The 19,805-nt window shown below is 42.7% G+C and overlaps 1 protein-coding gene across 1 annotated transcript in view; it reads right to left on the bottom strand.

Annotated features, from left to right (window-relative positions):
• The window catches only part of grin3a (glutamate receptor, ionotropic, N-methyl-D-aspartate 3A), a 200,387-nt gene that overhangs the window by 24,745 nt on the left and 155,837 nt on the right, over window positions 1–19,805 (bottom strand). The window contains exons 5-6 of the mRNA XM_063047648.1: window positions 17,239–17,354; window positions 8,004–8,155 (exon numbers count right to left, since the gene is read on the bottom strand). Coding sequence (XP_062903718.1) covers window positions 8,004–8,155; window positions 17,239–17,354 — 268 coding nt within the window. The remainder of the gene's footprint in view (window positions 1–8,003; window positions 8,156–17,238; window positions 17,355–19,805) is intronic.

Raw genomic sequence — 19,805 nt, 5'->3', positions numbered from 1 at the left:
CCTACAGCGTAGATTTGATGCAGAAGTATAAATTGGCCTTTTTTTCTCTGCTCCTTTCCCAAAACCCATAGAACACTTTTTTCTTTGAGTATTTATCCAATTCTTTTTTTAAACCACAATAAAATTTTTCCCACTCCTTCTCAGGAAGTGAAATACAGATTAGAGCTGTTGGCTGCATGGAGAAAGCTCTTCTGCATGTGACCTGTGGTTCTTTTGTTGTGGTTCTTATATTTGGGTCCCTAGTTTTTGCCCTTCCCATCAGTGAACAAGCTTCTCCTTATTAATTTTGTCTATACTTTCAATACTCCTTTCAAAACATCACTCCAGCATAATGGAGGTAACAACACAAGGGGTCACAAAGGAGGAGAAGTAGACAAAAATGGGCCAACACTCCATGATCATTTCAATGCAGAAAATCTGCTAGATTCACCAGACTTATGAAGGTGATCAAAGGTCTAAGTAATTGAGAGGTATATTGTGGTTGCTTCATTCCTTATCCACAACTCAGGTTATTAATTTGGAGAGTAGTGGGAGTTTCTAATTGGTGATAACTATTGAGGACTTTGATGTATTCCTGGTATGGGTATGTCTTGAGTCCAATTGAGAAATAAATTTAGCAACCATATAAATACAATAAGATTGAAATTCTATTTTAGTGGAAATAACTAAGGCAATTTATAGGAATGAAAACTAACAGAAAAGTTCTCCTCTCAAAAATATCAACAAATCTAAATTATACTTGGATAATATACTTGAAGGAAATACTGCTGAGATTATAGAAGAGATATTAGAAATAAACAAAATGCAAAAATTCTAAAAATCTTAAAATCTCTTCTGAGGTTCCATAGTTGCGAGATTATTGTTTTCATTTCAAAGTGATTGTTCAGCATTGATAGTCACCTTTTATACCATGAACAACTTATTTATTCATAGACTTAGCAGACCCAACATGTTTAGTCATTTTACCTGGAATGCAGTAGACTGTAGCAGAAATTCAAACTGCTTTAGCTTAATGCCAACCTGTCAGTCAAGGCTGCAACAGAGTTCCCTGTACAGGAGGAATTATCTCTGAAAGAAGCCAGCTCCCTACTGCCTCACAAAGCACACGATGTACGATCAACCTCCTCCCAGACACCACCCCTCCCCGAGGCCATCTCTTCTTCCTCTCCCCTCCTGAGACCCAGGCCATGAATGACTACATCACCAAAGCACTACAGCATGGCTTCAGCTAAACATCCCAGTCCTCAGAAGATGCAGGATTCTTCTTTGTCTGAAAGAAAAATGGGGGCCTCCATCCCTGCACTGAATACCATGGACTCAATAAAATCACCATTAAGAACCTTCGCCCTCTCTCCTTGATGAATAGCACATTCAAACCACTACACAGAGCACAGATTTTCACCAAACTGGATCTATGGATCACGTACAACCTGATCTGCATCCGCTAGTGAGATGAGTGGAAGATGACATTTATAACACCCATTGGCCACTATGAATATTTGACGATGCTTTGCAGACTCTCCAACAGTCTGGTCATTTAGTGTTCATCAATGAGGACCTTCAAGACATGCTACACAGGTATGTGTTCGTCTACTTCGACAAGATTCTCATCTTTTCCAATGACCCCCAAGACCATATCTGTCACCTCCTTCCTGGGTTGCGTCCTTTCACCCCAATACATAATCAGAGAAGCAGAAAAAGTGTGTGACATCGTTTAATGGCCTCAACCATGCTCACTCAAAGAGCTACAGCACTTCACCAACTTCTCCCTGTAGTTTCATCTACAGCCAAATTGCTGCCACTCTTACCCCCCTCACCAAAACACTCACCTCATGGATAACCTGGTCTGCTGCTGTAGACTACTCTTTCAAGGATCTTGAGAGATGCTTCAGCACCGCTCCCATTCTACCCCATCTGAACCCCTCAGGACCTTTTGTGGTTGAGGTGGATGCATCTGACATGGGCACTAGGGCCACCCCTCCCAGCAAGGACCAGATTGGAAGGCACACTCTTGTGCCTTCTTTTCGCACAAGTTCAATTCTACATGGTGCCATATGGAGTAGGAGACAGGGAGCTATTCACCATTAAATGGGCCTTTGAGGAATGTTGACATTGGCTGATGGGAAGCACTGAGCCTTTCCTGATCTGGACTGACCACCAGATCCTCATAGCTATACAACAGACACACCAACTCAACCCACGTCGTGGTCGCTTGGTCCTCTTCATTGAACAGTGCAACTTTACCATCTCCTACTGACCCAGCTCCAAGAACTCTAAAGTGGATGCCTAATCATGGCAGTTTGATCCAGGTGAAATGAAGATCAACCCTTAGCCCATCATTCAATCCTTGCAGATCCTCACCCTGATTGTCTGGGATATTGAGAATCAGATCCGCCAGGCCCTACAGAATAAGCCTGCTCCAGCTATCTGCACGCTAAGGCACTCCAAAGGGCCCACTTCTCAAACCTCTTCAGGCACATGGCAGATGCTGCATTTTCTGTGACGATGGCAGTTCATTGCTGTCTCCCCTCAATCTGCCCGATTCAGTTCCTTCAACCAGTGGCCCTCTGTGTTCCTGCAGACCCTGCTGGTTCTTTAATGCCCATAGTCCCATAGTGCCATGGATTTCATTATGGGTTTGCCACCTTCTGACGGGGCCATAGTGACCATAACAGTGGTGGGACTGGTTCTCCAAGGAGGTCCACTTTATTGCTCTCCACAATATTCCATCAGCCACTGAGTCAGCGGATCTGGTTCTCCAACATATGGTTCACCTCCAGAGTTTCCCTCAGGACATCATGTCAGACTGGAAACCACAATTCATTCCCCACTTTTAGTGAACCTTCTGTCCCTTCTCTGCACTTCAGTGGGTTTCACCTCTGGCTATCATCTGCATGCCAATGGTCAATCAGAAAGAGCCAATCAGAAAATGGAGAAGTTTCTGCTGTGCTTTGCTACCTCTAACTCTTTCACATGGAAGATGTATCTGCTCTGGGCTGACTTATCTCACGATCTACACAGCTCCTTTGCCACAGATATGTCATCCTTTGAAGTTCTTCATGGCAACTAATGCTTGTTGTTCCCCGCAGAGGAGACTATGGTAGCGGTCTCATTCTGGTTCAAGGTCCTGGTTCGTTGATGCTGGAAGATTTGGAAGAGGGCACAGAGGGCCATTCTAGCTGCTAATTGCACTTGTTGTAACCAGGCTAACCACCAACAGCACCCATCCAAACTATTTTAACCCGGGGACCATGTCTGTCTGTCTACCCGAGATCTGTCCCTGTGCATTGTCTCCTGCAAGCTCTTACCCCAATTAATTGATCCATTTAAGATGCTATCTTGACGAGGCTGCTGGGTTCAAGTTGCTTCCCTCGCTTGGTCCTGATGCTCTCAGAGATGTGATCAAAATTTTGTGATTTATGGATTGGACTGCAGTGCATATTAGCCTCTTTCAGTTCTATGTATTTTTTTGTGTTCACGTCCATTCTTTGTAATTGGCAATTGGCGAGCAGGGTGTTTGGGTGATCAGGTGGTTTTGTGCAAGGAAGAGGTTGTGGGGGTGGGGTTGGGATTTGTGAGTTTTTGTTTTTTTTTTCATGCTGGGGGGTTGATTGATGTCTTTCTTTCAAATACTTATGGTTTCTATATTTTATGGCTATCTGGAGAAGACAAATCTCAAAGTTGTATTCTGCATACATACTTTGATAATAAAATGAACCTTTGAATCTAGTCACTTCCAGAAGAAAATCTGCAGATGGTGGAAATCCAAATGCTGGAGGAATTCAGCAGGTCAGGCAGCATCTACGGAGAAGAGTAAACAGTGGACGTTTTGTCCCTTCTTCAGGACTGAAATGGAAGGGGGGAGATGCCTGAATTAGAAGGTGAGGAGACAGAAGAGAGGCTAGCTGGAAGGTGATGGTGAAGCCAGGTGGGTGGGAAAAGTCACAAGGGCTGGAGAAGAAAGAATCTGACAGGAGATGATAGTGGACCATAGGAGAAAGGGAAGGAGAAAGTGACAGGGGGGAAAGTAATAGCCAGGTGAGAAGAAGTAAAAAGTCAAAGTGGGGAACAGAAGAAGTATATCAACCCAGCCGACTCACAGGTGAAATGTTGCGTCACCTGGAAGGACTGTTTGGGGCCCTGAATGGTGGTAAGGGAGGAAGTGTAAGGGCATGTGTAGCACTTATTCCGCTTACACGGATAAGTGCCAGGAGGGAGATCAGTGGGGAGGGATGGGGGGGACGAATGGACAAGCGAGTTGCGTAGGGAGCGATCCCTGTGGAATGCAGGGGGGGGGAGGGAAAGATGTGCTTAGTGGTGGGATCCCGTTGGAGGTGGCGGAAGTTACGGAGAATATGTTGAACCTGGAGGCTGGTGGGGTGGTAGGTGAGGACCGGGGGAACCCTATTCCTAGTGGGGTGGCAGGAGGATGGAGTGAGAGCAGATGTACGTGAAATGGGGGAGATGCGTTTAAGAGCAGAGTTGATAGTGGAGGAAGGGAAGCCCCTTTCTTTAAAAAAAGAAGACATCTCCCTCGTCCTAGAATGAAAAGCCTCATCCTGAGAGCAGATGCGGCGGAGACAGAGGAATTGCGAGAAGGGGATGGCGTTTTTGCAAGAGACAGGGTGAGAAGAGGAATAGTCCAGATAGCTGTGAGAGTCAGTAGGCTTATAGTAGACATCAGTGGATAAGCTATCTCCAGAGATAGAGACAGAAAGATCTAGAAAGGGGAGGGAGGTGTCGGAAATGGACCAGGTAAACTTGAGGGCAGGGTGAAAGTTGGAGGCAAAGTTAATAAAGTCAACGAGCTCTGCATGCGTGCAGGAAGTAGCGCCAATGCAGTCGTCGATGTAGCTTTACTGAACTGCGTCTGGTGCTCCCGATGTGGCCTTTTATATATTGGCGAGACCCGACCCAGACTGGGAGACCGCTTTACTGAACACCTACACTCTGTCCGCCAGAGAAAGCAGGATCTCCCAGTGGCCACACATTTTAATTCCACATCCCATTCCCATTCTGACATGTCTATCCACGGCCTCCTCTACTGTAAAGATGAAGCCACACTCAGGTTGGAGGAACAACACCTTACATTCCGTCTGGGTAGCCTCCAACCTGATGGCATGAACATCGACTTCTCTAACTTCCGCTAATGCCCCATCTCCCCCTCGTACCCCATCCGTTATTTATTTTTATACACACATTCTTTCTCTCACTCTCCTTTTTCTCCCTCTGTCCCTCTGAATATACCCCTTGCCCATCCTCTGGGTCCACCCCCCTCCTTGTCTTTCTTCCCGGACCTCCTGTCCCATGATCCTCTTGTATCCCTTTTGCCTATCACCTGTCCAGCTCTTGGCTCCATCCCTCCCCCTCCTGTCTTCTTCTATCATTTTGGATTTCCCCTCCCCCTCCAACTTTCAAATCCCTTACTCACTCTTCCTTCAGTTAGTCCTGACGAAGGGTCTCAGCCTGAAACGTCGACCGCACCTCTTCCTAGAGATGCTGCCTGGCCTGCTGTGTTCACCAGCACCTTTTACGTGTGCTGCTTGAATTTCCAGCATCTGCAGAATTCCTGTTGTTTAGGTTTATAAAAGATGTTGGTTGACAGTTTGTCTCCAGAGATGGAGACAAGAGAGATCAAGAAAGAGGAGGAAGATGTCAGAAATGACCCAAGTGGATTTGTCAGAGTGGAATTTAGGGGCAAGAATGATGAAATTGCCAAGGTCAGCATGGGTGCATGAAGCAGTGTCAAAGCAGTCATCAATGTAGTGGAGGAAGAGTTGGGAGTATAACTGGGGAAGGATTCGAACATAGACTGTTCTACATAGCAATCAATTTCCTTCCACCACCACACTCCTCTGTCTGACAGAACTGGTCCTCATCCTGAAAAAATTTTCCTTCAGCTCCTCCCACATTCTCCAAACCCAAGGGATAGCCATGACAACTTACATGGGCCCAAGCTACACCTGCCTTTTTTTCAGCTATGTTCTCAGGACATGACTCACCCTATCTTCCCACTGTACTAATAGTGATTGAGTCCCTTTTGTTCTTATCCTACCACCCCATCTGCTTCTGCATCCAACACATTATCTGTCACAACATCTGCCATCTCCAAAGGGACCCTACCATTAAACATATCTTTACCTTCCCTCTCCACTTTCCATTAGGATCACTTCCTCCATTTGTCTCTCCCCACTTATCTCCCTTCAGGCACTTATTCCTTCAAGCTGCCAAGTGCTACGCCTGCCCATACCCCTCCTCTCTCACCTCAACTCCGAGCCCCAAGCAGTCCTTCTAGGTGAGGTAACACATCACCTGCAAATCTGATAGGTCGTCTACTGTGTCCAGTGCACTTGATGCAGACTCCTCTACATGATGAGACCCATCGTAAACTGAGGACCCTTCGTCAAGCACCTCAGTGGTATCATACACAAGTAAGACTTCCTGGTGGCCTAACATTTTAATTCTGATTCCCATTCCCATTCAGACACATGGACACATAGCCTCTTCTTGTGCCAAGATGAGACCACAGTCAGGGTGGAGAAGCAGCACCATTTATTCTGTCTAGGGACCCTCCAACCTGATGGCATGAATATTGATTTCTTGTACTGGTGAACAAATTCCACCCCCCAATTCCTCTATTCCTCACTCTGACATTTTACTTCTTCTCACTCTTCTAACCTGCCTATTACTTCCTCCTGGGTCCCCTCCTCCTTTGCTTTCTCCTATTGTCCACTCTCCTCTCCTATCAGATTCCTTCTTCATCCCCTGACCTTTCCCACCTACCTGGTTTCACCTATCACCTTCCAGCCAGTCTCCTGCCCCACCTCTCCCCCATGTTTAATTCAGGCATCTTCCCCACTTCCATCTCAGTTCTGAAGAGGAGTCTCGGCGGGAAATGACGACTGCTTACTTTTTTCCATAGATGCTGCCTGACCTGCTGAGATTTTCAAGCATTTAGTGTGTGTTGCTTAACCTAGTCACTTACCAGCTCCAGCTGCCACTGTCCCTCAGGATCACACCTACCTTCCATGTGTCCTACTTCAAGCCTGTTGTCCATGGACCACTCAACCACCTAAGCCTGCACCTTTGGAACAAAGGATGGTAGAAGGTGGACAAGCGAACACGGTTCACTGTTTGATGGATTCATGTCACCTTGGATGGGGTGTGCAGAGCCTGGTCAACTGGGAAGCGGGAGGTCTTGAGTGCAGACTATTTTCATCATGGATCCATTTTTCACTGAGGAGTTCTACCGGACTCATCTGGTTTGTCATAGACCATCAGGTGCTGACCATGGGGGAGTAGGGGTGCTGTCAAACTTGTACAAGCAAGCACCTCACAGTCTCCACCCTGCTAACAGAAATCACCTGCCACTTGCTTCCAACATATATCCTGCAACCTATTTAAACCCAGCCCTCATTCACATTCCTTTGTTCACCCATCAAACCAGCCAGCCTCAACCAGTTGCTCTTAGCCTTCAGTTAGCTTGTTTCCTTATTGTGTTGAGTATCTGTTCTCCTCTACTGTGGCCCATTATAGCTTGCTAGTTTGCAGTTTATTAGTTACATATCATATATTGCTAAATCGTCTCTGCTGCTCTGCTTCTGGGTCAAACTTCTTCTGACAGTCTCCGCTCTCATACTCTTGTCCACTTGCAAATCAATGTATGATGCACCTTTTCTATTCTGTCGTGGACCAATATGTCAACTTTCCTAGGGTTACCTTACCTGGTACAAACACACCTCTTTGTTTCTGGACACTAGCACATTATATTACCTACCTTTGAAGAAATACCCATTTTTTTTCTAACAAAATGAATGATCACAAAGAGTAATAATTTTTTTCTCTGACATGTTAGGTCCCTATCTTTTGGATGAATAATGAAAAGGAAATTCCAGTCTTTCGGAGTGGCTGCCACAGATGTACTAATATTACCAACCCTTCTGCAATAATTAATAATGTCTTTTGAGCACGGCACACTGATTAATCTCAAAAATATTACTCACCTCAGTCACAGTAAAGCTTCTTTTTCCACATGGCACAACTTTATACCATTTGTCATGAAGCACATCCATAAAGCCGTCAGACTTGTACTGGCTAATTAATTCCGAAATGTTTGATGTCAATGGGGAATTCTGCAAAAGGCCAATTCCATACCCTAGGAATAGGAATCACCAAAGAAAGCAGGAAAATTAGTTGCTATGTGATTTCTGGCACTGTGAGTGAATCATCACTGTGAAGATATTGAGGAAATAAATCAGTAATAATGCCCAAGAGAACAGTTATTTCAATGGATCAGGGAATACATGATAACTGAGTAATTACGCAGCGGCAATTACATTCAGACAATGCAACTGTGCAGCTCACCATGAGAGAAAGGCTACAGCAATTTCCTATTATTATCTTATACTGAGATGAGAAATTCCTTATGGAAGCAGAGTAGGTGGCAAAGATAGTTAAGAAGCCACAAGGCATGCCTACTTCTATTGACTGAGATCCAGAACAAAAGAGAAGGGCTGTCACTCTAAATTACTTGACTAATAATCGAGACGGCGGGACCAAATATCCAGATACCTGAGTTCAAATCGCGTGAGAGTTCAGGACTTTAAATTCAGCCAATGTTCTGAAGAGGAAAAAATCCAGGAGTAAAACTGACTATGGAACTACTACAGAGTGTCATAAAAACATATTTGATTCACTACTTCCCCTTATGGGAGGAAATCTACCCTTTTACCCAGTCAGGCCCAAATGCAACCGCTGACTAAATGGTGTGGCTGACTCTTAATTGCCCACTTCAGTAACACAGCAGGATTCTCAGTTCAATGGCAATTATGGATGAGTAGGAATTACTGCCATTTATTAGTTTCCACTAAGTGAATAAGTAAATTAATCCATAACCTGAATTTCATCCCTAGCTGGGTGACAACTGCAGTACTGCACATACTTATGGTCACTAGACAATATGAAAGACATTATAACAATAGAAAAGGCCCAGAAGAGATTTAAAAGGATGATATTAAGACTACAGGATTTAGTTTATGAGAAATGTTTGGTGAGGTTGGAATTGTTTCTTAGTAACAGCTGCGATGAGGGTGAACAGGAAGAGTTTATTTGTAACAAAAAGAAATTCTACAGATGCTGGAAATCCAGAGCAAGACATTCAAGATGCTGGAGGAACTCAGCAGGTCAGTCAGAATCTATGGAAATAAATAAACAGTCGACATTTCAGGCTCAGACGCCTTCTTCAGGACTGGAAAGGAAGGAGGAAGATGCTAGAATAAGAAGGTGGGGGGAAGAGAAAGGTGGATGAGTAAAAGAGGTGATAGATGAAGCCAGGTGGATGGGGAAGTTAAAGGGCTGGAGATGAAGGAAGTGAAAGGGGAGGAGAGTGGACCATAGGATGAAGGGGAGAAAGAAGGGCACCAGAGGGTTGTAATAGATAGATGAAGAGAAGAGGTAAGAGGCCAGAGTGGGGAACAGAAGAGGGAAGGAAAAATCAATAGTCATGCCATCAGGTTGGAGGCTACCTAGATAGATTATGAGGAGTTGCTCCTCCACCCTGAGAGTGGCCTATTACTATTATTATTGAAGTCAATGGATATAGGTAAAGTTATTTAAAAAGTATAAGGTTTGGAGAGGAGTTGTCGACATTTCTTTGTGGTGGTGATGACAATTGCTTGAAAAAATGGTAAGAACAGAAATCTGTTTGACACTTAAAATGTATCTGATGTCTTATAAGACTGCTGAGAGTGAGATTATTTCTTTTTTGGATGACATGCATGCAATGGATTTAACTACTATGCATTAAAATGATCTATAAAAGTTTGAAGTTACAGCAGGGACCTTTTACAATATTGTGCACAAGTCTTAGGCACCCTAGATTTTTATATGGTTTCAGATGGTATGGCCTCCGCAGAGCCCTGAATTCACATCATTGAGGCTGTCTGGGATTACCTGGAGAGGCAGAAGAAAGCGAGACAGCCAGCGTCAATAGAAGAACTGTGGCAAGTTCTCCATGATGACTGGAATAACCAACCAGAAAATTGTCTTATAGAATTGCATGACAGTGTATCTAAGAGAATTGATGCAGTTTTAAAGGCAAAGGGTGATCACACTAAATATTGATTTGTTTTCTTTTTTATTTAGAAGCTTTTCATTTTGTTATTTTTGAAAGCATCTTTGTTTTAGAGTATTTTTTTACATGTGCCTAAGACAATACTGAATATAAAAAACTGAGAAAGGCAGTTTTATTCTATTTGGGTCTCTTGACCCTAGTGACTAATGGTCCATGTGAAAGGTACTAATGTAAGGTATGAAGAGGAAATTGGTTTTGGAGAATGTGTTAATAAACACAGCAAATATTATCACTAAATGGTGCAAACTGTTGACATCAGGAGAATAGCAGTGAGGTCAGAGGCTGTTATTCAGGTTGATTCTGGAAATAATCACAGATTGGATTACTTCTGTGTAAATTCTACTCTATGACAAGGGTGTAAGGGAAATAATTTGACGCTATCTGGCATGGTGCAGTAATTCAACATCTTGTTTCAAATACATCAGCTTCTGAAGACTTCAGTTGCTGCTGGCTGCTGATTTAACACGTGACTACATCCCTTCAGTCACATCATGTGATCTAAAACCACTTTGAATTTACTCAGGCTAGATAGGGGAAGCCAGCTTGGACTCCGGCTTCCATGGAGTAAAGATCTTAGTTGGTGTGTGAGAACATGGTTGGGTTTTACAAAGCTTCAGCCTCAGTTGCATAGGGCAGTATTAGAAAATTTTCAACACCTGTGATACAGAACGAAAGCCAAAACCAGTCCCTTGGGAACAGAAGAAGGAAAAGATATGGTTGGCTGAACAACATTGACTGTCTTATTCAAAACTTGGCCTTTTCTCCTTGGAGCGACAGAGGATGAGAGGTGACTTGATAGAGGTGTATAAGCTGATGAGGGACATTGATTGTGTGGATAGCCGGAGGCTTTATCCCAGGGCAGAAATGTCTAACATGAGGGGGCATAGTTTTAAGGTGCTTGGAAATGGGTATCAAGGGGATTTCAGGGGTAAGTTTTTCACTCACAGGGTGGTGGGTGCATGGAATGCACTGCCAGTGGCGGTGGAGCAAGAGGATATAATAGGGTCTCTTAGATAGGTACATGGAGCTTAAAAAAATAGAGGGTTACACGCTAGGAAAATTCTAGGCAGTTTCTAGAGTAGGTTAGATGGTCAGCACAACATTGTGGGCCGAAGGGCCTGTAATGTGCTGTAGATTTCTATATTCTATGTTATGTTCACACAGCCTTCCAAGTGCTTGTGAGTGGATAGGGTCTTGCTCTTCTTCCCACTGTCTATTTATGCTGCTGCTGCTCTTCCAGGAACACTGCTGGCACTTAGAGTAGCAAAGAAGGTTCTCCATCTCTGTCTGTCTATACTGTCACACACAGATAAAGTAGGCTCCTTCATTGCTATTTCCATAACAATTTTTTTTGTCTAGTCAGGGTTGTTAGCCCTGAGGTGAACCCCCGAACCTGGAGGACCAGTGTTCCACTCTTAGTCTGGCCTCTACTCTTTGATCTGTTTGACATGGGTGACCCTACCAAGTGCCAAAGTATAAAGCCCAGACTCTTATCAAAACAACTCATTGAGGCACACGAGCCTCCAAACCCTATGACAAAATTGTGGTTCTCTTGCATTTACAACTAATACATTTCCAAGTAATCTGCCTGTATAGCCACTTTAAACTGTTGTGGTAACTCAGCAAGTTAAGACCTAAAACTCATGTGATTTTTACATTATGATAAAAATACATAATATACTTAACTGGTGACTGTTTGATATTTACCCAGTTATTACTAAAACAAAGTGGGGACCTGACACATTTGTATGAAGACATCAACTTAAAACTGCACGCCTTCATTTCATTTTAACTAAACTTTCAGATTATTTTCATTCTGGACCACACTCTTATTTTTATTGGTGTCTTAAAGTGAAAGCAAACAACCTCACATTGGATAAAGACCTAGTGGAGTTTTTCATGAATCCTTCATTTTGTGTATAATACTCTTGGGAGATATTATGGCTAACAATGAATTCATTTCCTATCATCTAGTGCTTGGCTGAATCATGTCTACCAGAGTTAAATCATAAAATTTGAAGCTTCAATACTTTTATATCTATGAAATGAATCAAACGCATGTCACAATAACAGTGAAGCATTCCCGTATGTGATCCATTATAAGCTAGGATTCTTGGCAGCTTTGTGATAACAATTGCACTAGACCACCATTTTCCAACTATAATAAAATCAAGACTGTCTACAGGAGATTTTTAAAAATTCCCTACAGATTAAAGAATGTTAACATAGTTTCCTTAAAGAGCTGATCTACGGAGGAATGATAAAATATATAATCAAAGATGCCCAGTTCCCAGAGAAAGGCAAACTAGCTGAGTTTGTCTCCCTCACCTCCCTTCAAGGCCCCAAACAATCCTTCCAAGTGAGGCAACACTCCACCTGTGAATCTGCTAGGGTGATCTGTTGTGTCCAGTGCTTCTGATGCAGTCTCCTCAATATTGGCGTGATCCGTCATAAATTGGGGGATCACTTTATCAAGCACCTCTGCACCATCTGCCACAAGTGGGACTTCCCAGTGGCCAAACATTTTAATTCCCATTCCTGTTCTGAGGTGTTGATCCATGGCCTCCTCTTGTGCCTCAAGGTGGAGGAGAAACATCTTATATTCTGTCTGGGTAATCTCCAATCTGATGGCATGAATATCAATTACTCCTTCCAGTAAACAAATTTTCCCCCTCCTCCTCTATTCCCATTCTGAACTTTTACTTCTTCTCACCTATCTATTATTCCCTCTGGGTCCCTTCCTCCTCTCCTTTCTCCTCTGGGCCACTCTCCTCTCCTATCAGATTCCTTCTTCTTCAGCCCTTGACCTTTCCCACCCAACTGGCGTCACCTATCACCTTCCAGCTAGCCACCGTCCCCTCCTCCTACCTTTTTATTCTAGCATCTTTCCCCCTTCCTTCTCAGTCCTGAAGAAGAGTCTCAGCATAAAATGTTGACTACTTGCTGCCTGACCTGCTGAGTTCATCTAGCCATTTTGTGTGTGTTGCTTTGATTTCCAGCATCTGCAGACTTTCTCTTTAGCTGAGAACCCCGTTCCTTTTGAAGATCCTATCAGCATGTTTCAATTGATTAAGACTGTGAGTGGACAGAAATAACCTTACTTAGATTGCTCATGGAAATGATTAGACCGTAGAATGCAAAACTTTGTAATTCAGTCTCCTCTTATTCCTGTAACCAGATTATTAGCTTAAGGTATCATCTATTTTCACACTTCTGGCATTTTGCATTGAGTGAGGGGTTTCGAGTGTAAACTCCATCTAACATGGTGACTCTATACAAAAATAATACCATTCAGTATGTCACCCATTGGAAAGAGAAAAAGAGAGAAAAAAAAGAGAGTTGGTGATAATTAAAAAAAAGTTGAGTATGGAATTCACTGAATTGCGGCATTGTTATGGCACAAGGGGAGGGCATTTGACTCATTGTCTCTGCTGGCTTCCTGCAAATTATTCCAGTGACACCCACTATCATATTCTCTGCACTTATTCCTGAAAATAATTTACCCTTAGTGTCTCTTCGATTTAATTCGAAAGCCCAGCCTAACTCTACTTTCACATCACGGAGAGGGAAGATCACCAATTGGTGGAAAAGCTTTTTCCCTCACATTCACTCCCTATTGATGGCCTATAACTTCAATCTTGAGTTGCCTGGTAATCAAAGTATCTGGAAATGATCAAACTTTCTCTGCTTACCCTATCTAAAAATTAGATTAGGTTAGCTTATTTGTCACATGTATATCAAAATATACAGTGAAATGCACTGTTTGCGTCAACGACCAGCCCAGTCTGAGGATGTGCTGGAGGCAGTCCACAAGTGTCACCAGGTTTCCAGGTGACAACATAACATGCCCTCAGCTTATTAGTCCTTACTAACCCATATGTCTTTGTAATGTGGGAGGAAACCAGAGCACCTGGAGGAGACCTGCATGGTCATGGGGAGAACATACAAACTCTTTACAGATAATGGCAGGGGTTGGAACCTAGTCACTGATGCTGTAAGAAGTTACGCTGGCTGCTATATTACCTTAACTACACTCATCACAATCTGCATTAATCTAACAAATCTTCTATCAATCTTTCTTTACACTAAAAAGAACTTGCCCAGCTTCTCCAGTCTAACATTAGAATTGAAATCCCACACCCCTGAAATAATTCTAGTAAAATCATCTCTAAGACCTTTACATCCTTCCTATACAGACACTGAATGTGGCGTAACGAGTGTTTTATAAAATGTTTTTGTACTGTGGACCTCTTTTACTCATGACTATGTTTTGCAAAGATATATGCATATTTCTTCAAAGGTTCCTGCACACCTTTAACATGGTGAAATATAGTCTGAATCATTTTCTTCCCCAAGGGTAAAGTTTGTGCAATTATAATTTGTAAAAATCCTATATGAATCTTCCATTATAAACACGGTGACTAGAACATATAATGACTGGCAAAGAGGCTGAGCAAACAGCAGTGCCACAGTAGTGTAGCAGTCACCGCACTGCTGATACAACTCAGGGCCTTCCGGAGTTCGGAGTTTAATTCCAGCACTGCCTGGAAGCAGTTTGTATGTTCTCCCCGTGAACCATATGGGTGCTCTGGATTTCTCCCACAGTCTAAGGACGTACATGTTATTAGGTTAATGTAAACACAAAATAATCTGCAGATGCTGGGGTCAAAACAACACTCACAACACGCTGGAGGAACTCAGCGGGTCGGGCAGCATCTGTGGAAATGAACAGTCAACATTTCGGGCCGGAACCCTTCGTCAGGACTGAAGAGGGAGGGGGCAGAGGCCCTATAAAGAAGGTGGGGGGAGGGTGGGAAGGAGAAGGCTGGTAGGTTCCAGGTGAAAAACCAGTAAGGGGAAAGATAAAGGGCGGGGGAGGGGAAGCAGGGAGGTGATAGGCAGGAAAGGTGAAGAAGAAATAAGGGAAAGCACAATGGGTAGTAGAAAGAGCAACACCTCATATACCATCTGGGTAGTCTCCAGCCCCTTGGTATGAACATTGAATTCTCCATCTTCCGGTAATTCCCTCCCCCTCCCTTCCCCCATCCCAGTGTCACTTTGCCCCCTCCCCCAGCTGCCTATCACTTTCCTCATGGTTCCGTTTCCTTCTACTACCCATTGTGCTTTCCCTTATTTCTTCTTCACCTTTCCTGCCTATCACCTCCCTGCTTCCCCTCCCCCGCCCTTTATCTTTCCCCTTACTGGTTTTTCACCTGGCACCTACCAGCCTTCTCCTTCCCACCCTCCCCCCACCTTCCTTATCAGTCCTGACAAAGGGTTCTGGCCCGAAACGTTGTCTGATCATTTCCACGGATGCTGCCCGACCTGCTGAGTTCCTCCAGCGTGTAGTAGGTTAATGTAGCGGTTAGCTGAAAACAAGGCATGTGGCCAAGTGGTTAAGGCATTTGACTAGCGATCTGAAGGTCGTGAGTTCGAGCCCCAGCCGAGGCAGCGTGTTGTGTCCTTAAGCAAGGCACTTAATCACACAGTGCTCTGTGATGACACTGGTGCCAAGGTGTATGGGTCCTAATGCCCTTCCCTTGGACAACATTGGTGTCATGGCGAGGGGGAACTTGCAGCATGGGCAACTGCTGGTCTTCCATACAACCCTGCCCAGGCCTGTGCCCTGGAGAGTGAAGACTTTCCAGGCGCAGATCCATGGTCTCGCAAGACTAACGGATGCCTTTAATTAGCTGAAAACAAACCAAAGCTGCTGAGAGACTATGGGAATTGACACTGTAATAACTCTAAATAACTGAGCTCCAAGTCAAAAAAGTGCATTCAATTCTTTAATAGGAAACCAGCAAACTACCTTATAGCGATAAAAAAATGAACAAAACTAAAATTAGTGATATAGTGGAATAAGAGTAATTGGTGTTCAAATTAGCATATTTAGCATAATTAGTGAAGGGTAAATAAATGAAATAACAAAATAATTGTAACTACGTGCAACAACAAAATAAAATTCCCCAGTTGCCTCTAACTCTCAACAGACTCAATGACTAAGGCAAAGTGAGAAACATAACTATACTCATTTGCTTCGACCATGCCACAACCCATGTGACAAATTACCCATAATAAATGTGCAACTCAGGATACATTACAGACAGGCAAAGGATAGATATGTGGCTCCTACAGATCACTGTAAATTGTCCTGTGATTAGACTAGAGATAAATAGGTGGGTTTGTGGGCAAAGCGTTTCATTGGGCTGGAAGGGCCTGTTCTCTAAATCTCTAAATAAATAATAAAATAAAATAAAATAAGTTGCTATCTCACAGGTCCAGTGATTAGAGTTCAATTCTGATATCTTGTACTGTTTGTGGGAGGTTGTATGTTCTTTGCATGGATTTCCTCAGAATACTTCAGTTTCTCCCCACAACTCAAACACATGCAGATGCTAGATTATTTGGCTATTATTAATTGCCCAATGTAATAGGTGAGTGGAAGAACCTGGAGAAGGAGTAGCTGATGAACTATGGAGGGAATAAAGAATAGTATGGGGTTAGCATAAATGGGAGCTTGAAAATTAGCACAGACTAACTGTGCTGAATGGGCACTTTCTATGTCTCCAAAAACACGCACATTTGTGAACAACACACACATAATGTTGGATGAACTCAGCAGGCCAGGTACCATGTATGGAGGCCAGTCCTGATGAAGGGTCTTGGCCTGATATGTCAACTGGTTATTTTGATCCATAGGTGCTGCCTGACCTGCTGAGTTCCTCTAGCATTTGTGTATGTTGCTCAAGATTTCCAGCATTAGCAGAAACTCATGTCTCACAGATGTTTCTGAAAATGGTGATGCCATGAACTATCATTTTGTAAAGAAATCGCATGCATGCCTGGTTCAGATTTTCGATATATTAAGGATACATGCTTTTACCTTTTAAGGAAAACAATGATTAAGTTTTTTTTGAGAAACCAGTTGTAAAATAAACTTAATTCACTATCTGTTGAGAGATTTATGAACTATTTTCAAATTAATACCTTCTTGCAAAAGTGACTTATCTTGAGCAATAAATAGATGAATAAATTATTCATTTTGAACACTGGCCAATTTTACACATTCATGAATTGAGGTAAAAATGGATTGACATGCATACCTTCTATAGCAAAAGGTTTTCCAACAGTTAGAAGCTTGCAGTCAGCATCAATGGAGACCTCGTAATCCAACAGTGCTTTGTCCATGATAAAGGCATCAAGTTTTTGTGGATCATTCCTAGGTTTAAAGGTCAGATTGTTGATTAGAAGCACATAACTCATCTTACTACAACACAAATAAAGGCAGGCACATCTCTCCCAACCACTTAAAGATCAACATGAGGCACTGCCTCAAGAAGGCAATATCTATTATCAAATACCCTCATTACATGGATCATGTCATCTTCTCATGGCTACTACTGGACAGAAACCTGAAGTTCCACACTGCCAAGGTCAAAAACAGCTACTTCCTTTCAGCCATTTGGTCCTTGAACCAACCTGCACAACCATAATTACCACTTCAGTGTAGCAGCACTTTGACCACTTTACACTATAATGGACCTTGTATTTGTGTTCATCCTTGTATAATTTATGTTTGTCTCATGAATGTTGTATCTCTGATGCTATGAGTTTGTGATTCCACTGCAAATACAGTAATTATTTTACAGCACCTATGCATACATGTACTTGTGCACATGAGAATAACCCTGACTTTGTTTTTTGACTTTGACTTTGACATTCCATCCTGGATACGAACTGAACAATCCTACTGTCTCAGTCCTCCTCTCAATGTTTATCCTTAGCTTTGCAGCCTATTCTCTCTCCCTTGTTCATTTATTTCCCTTTGATTATTTTAATACTTAGCCACACTAGAGAATAACGCATGTTGGCCAATTAACTTGTCGGCACATCTCGCGGATGTAGGAGGAAAACAGAGAGTCTTGGGGAAACTCATGTAGTTAACTTGCAAACTTCACACAGAGAGTGCTCAAAGTCAGGATGAAACCTGGATTGCTGGAGCCATGAAACAGAAGCACCAACTCCCATTTCACCATGCATTTGCCACTGCTGTCACCGCACTCATGAAAGTGACAGAACTCCCAACAAATAAAACAAAATAATGGCCTTAGCTAAAATTTGTTTTAATTTCAACACATTCCATATTAATGTACGATGTGGGTCAATAAATTGAAGTCTTTGAAAAATTTTGTTTCTTAACAGGAATAAGTAATTGACCTACAGCACTTGCATAAGTAGTAAATTGTCATGGAGAGGTGCCGATCTTTTTTCAGCTACAGATTTACTCCATTTAAGGCAGCTGATTTATCTGGTTTAAGAAATTCAGGACTTGAGAAACAGAAGGAACAGTAGGCCTTCAACTTTTCATCCTGGTCAATCATTCATTAAGATTTTGTCTAATCTACCTCAGCTCCATTTTTCTGCACTATCCCTCAACCTGTACTTCCCTGAATGTTCAGGAATCCATTAACCTACATGTTGAATGAACAAGATTACTCAGTCTCCACAGCTCCCTCAGCTGAAAATTTGAACAGCTCAGCACCATCTGAATGTAGAATTTTCTCAACCCAGTCCTAAATATTCTGCCCTCAGCTAGGTAAACAGTTTATTAAAATTTTGTAAGTTGTGATGAGATCTCTTCCCCTTTTTCTAAACTATGGAGAATGCAGTGTCAAATCCTGCTCAAGTGGCAAACTTATAATCCATGGGACCAGTCCCTTGTTGCACTCTCTTGACAACATGCACAATCTCTTTTAGGTAAGGAGACCAATAATCTAGGTGCAGCTTTACCATCACCCTAAACAATAACAATGCAACATTCTTATTTTCTAAAGGCTAACAGAACATTTGACCTTTTAATTTCTCACTGCTTCTGCATGTTGGCTTCCGGTGACTTGTGGAAAGCACACCTACTTCTCTTTGAACGTGACCGTCACCCAATCTCTTACCATTTAACAAACATTCCAGGTTTTTCTGAACCAAAGTGGATAACCTCACATCTTTCCACATTACCAAGTTCTCACCCCTTCACTCACCTCTTCCAGAATCTCTCATTCCATTGTCCTGCGGATTTACAATCCCACTTGTTTTTGTATCATCACCAAACTAGAAATTTGGACCCCTGGCAAATTGTTGAGATAGGTTGTGAAAAGTTGAGTCCAAGCACAGTTAGTAGAGAACCACTAACCACAGAAAAACCATAGAACACAGAGCATAACCAATATGAGATTAATCCATTTATTCCCACTTTCCTCACTGTCTAATAATAAATTCATAATCCATGCCAGTATATTATCCCTAATCTTGTTGGCCAACTTACTATGCTAAAACGTATTGAACACCTTCAGAAATAAATAAATACATTACGTACTTAGGTACCCCTGCCTATTCTATTAATCATGTAATCAAAGAACTCCAGCAATTTTTCCTTTCATAAACCGATGTAGTTTCTGTACAGTGTATTATTCTTCCCAGAGATGCTGCAATTACATCCTTAATTACAGATTTCATTATTTTCCCTTCTGCTCCCTAGACAGACACATAAACAGGCAGACAAAAGAGGGATATGAACCATGTGCAGGCAGATGGGATTAGTTTAGATTGGCCTCATGGTTGGCATAGATATTGTGAGCTGAAGACCTAGTTCTGTTCCTGTACTTTATGTGCTATG

This window comes from Mobula hypostoma, chromosome 5, assembly GCF_963921235.1.
Source record: "Mobula hypostoma chromosome 5, sMobHyp1.1, whole genome shotgun sequence".
NCBI lineage: Eukaryota > Metazoa > Chordata > Chondrichthyes > Myliobatiformes > Myliobatidae > Mobula > Mobula hypostoma.
Note: the sequence above shows the minus strand (reverse complement) of the source record. Positions and strands in the feature narration are given on the sequence as shown.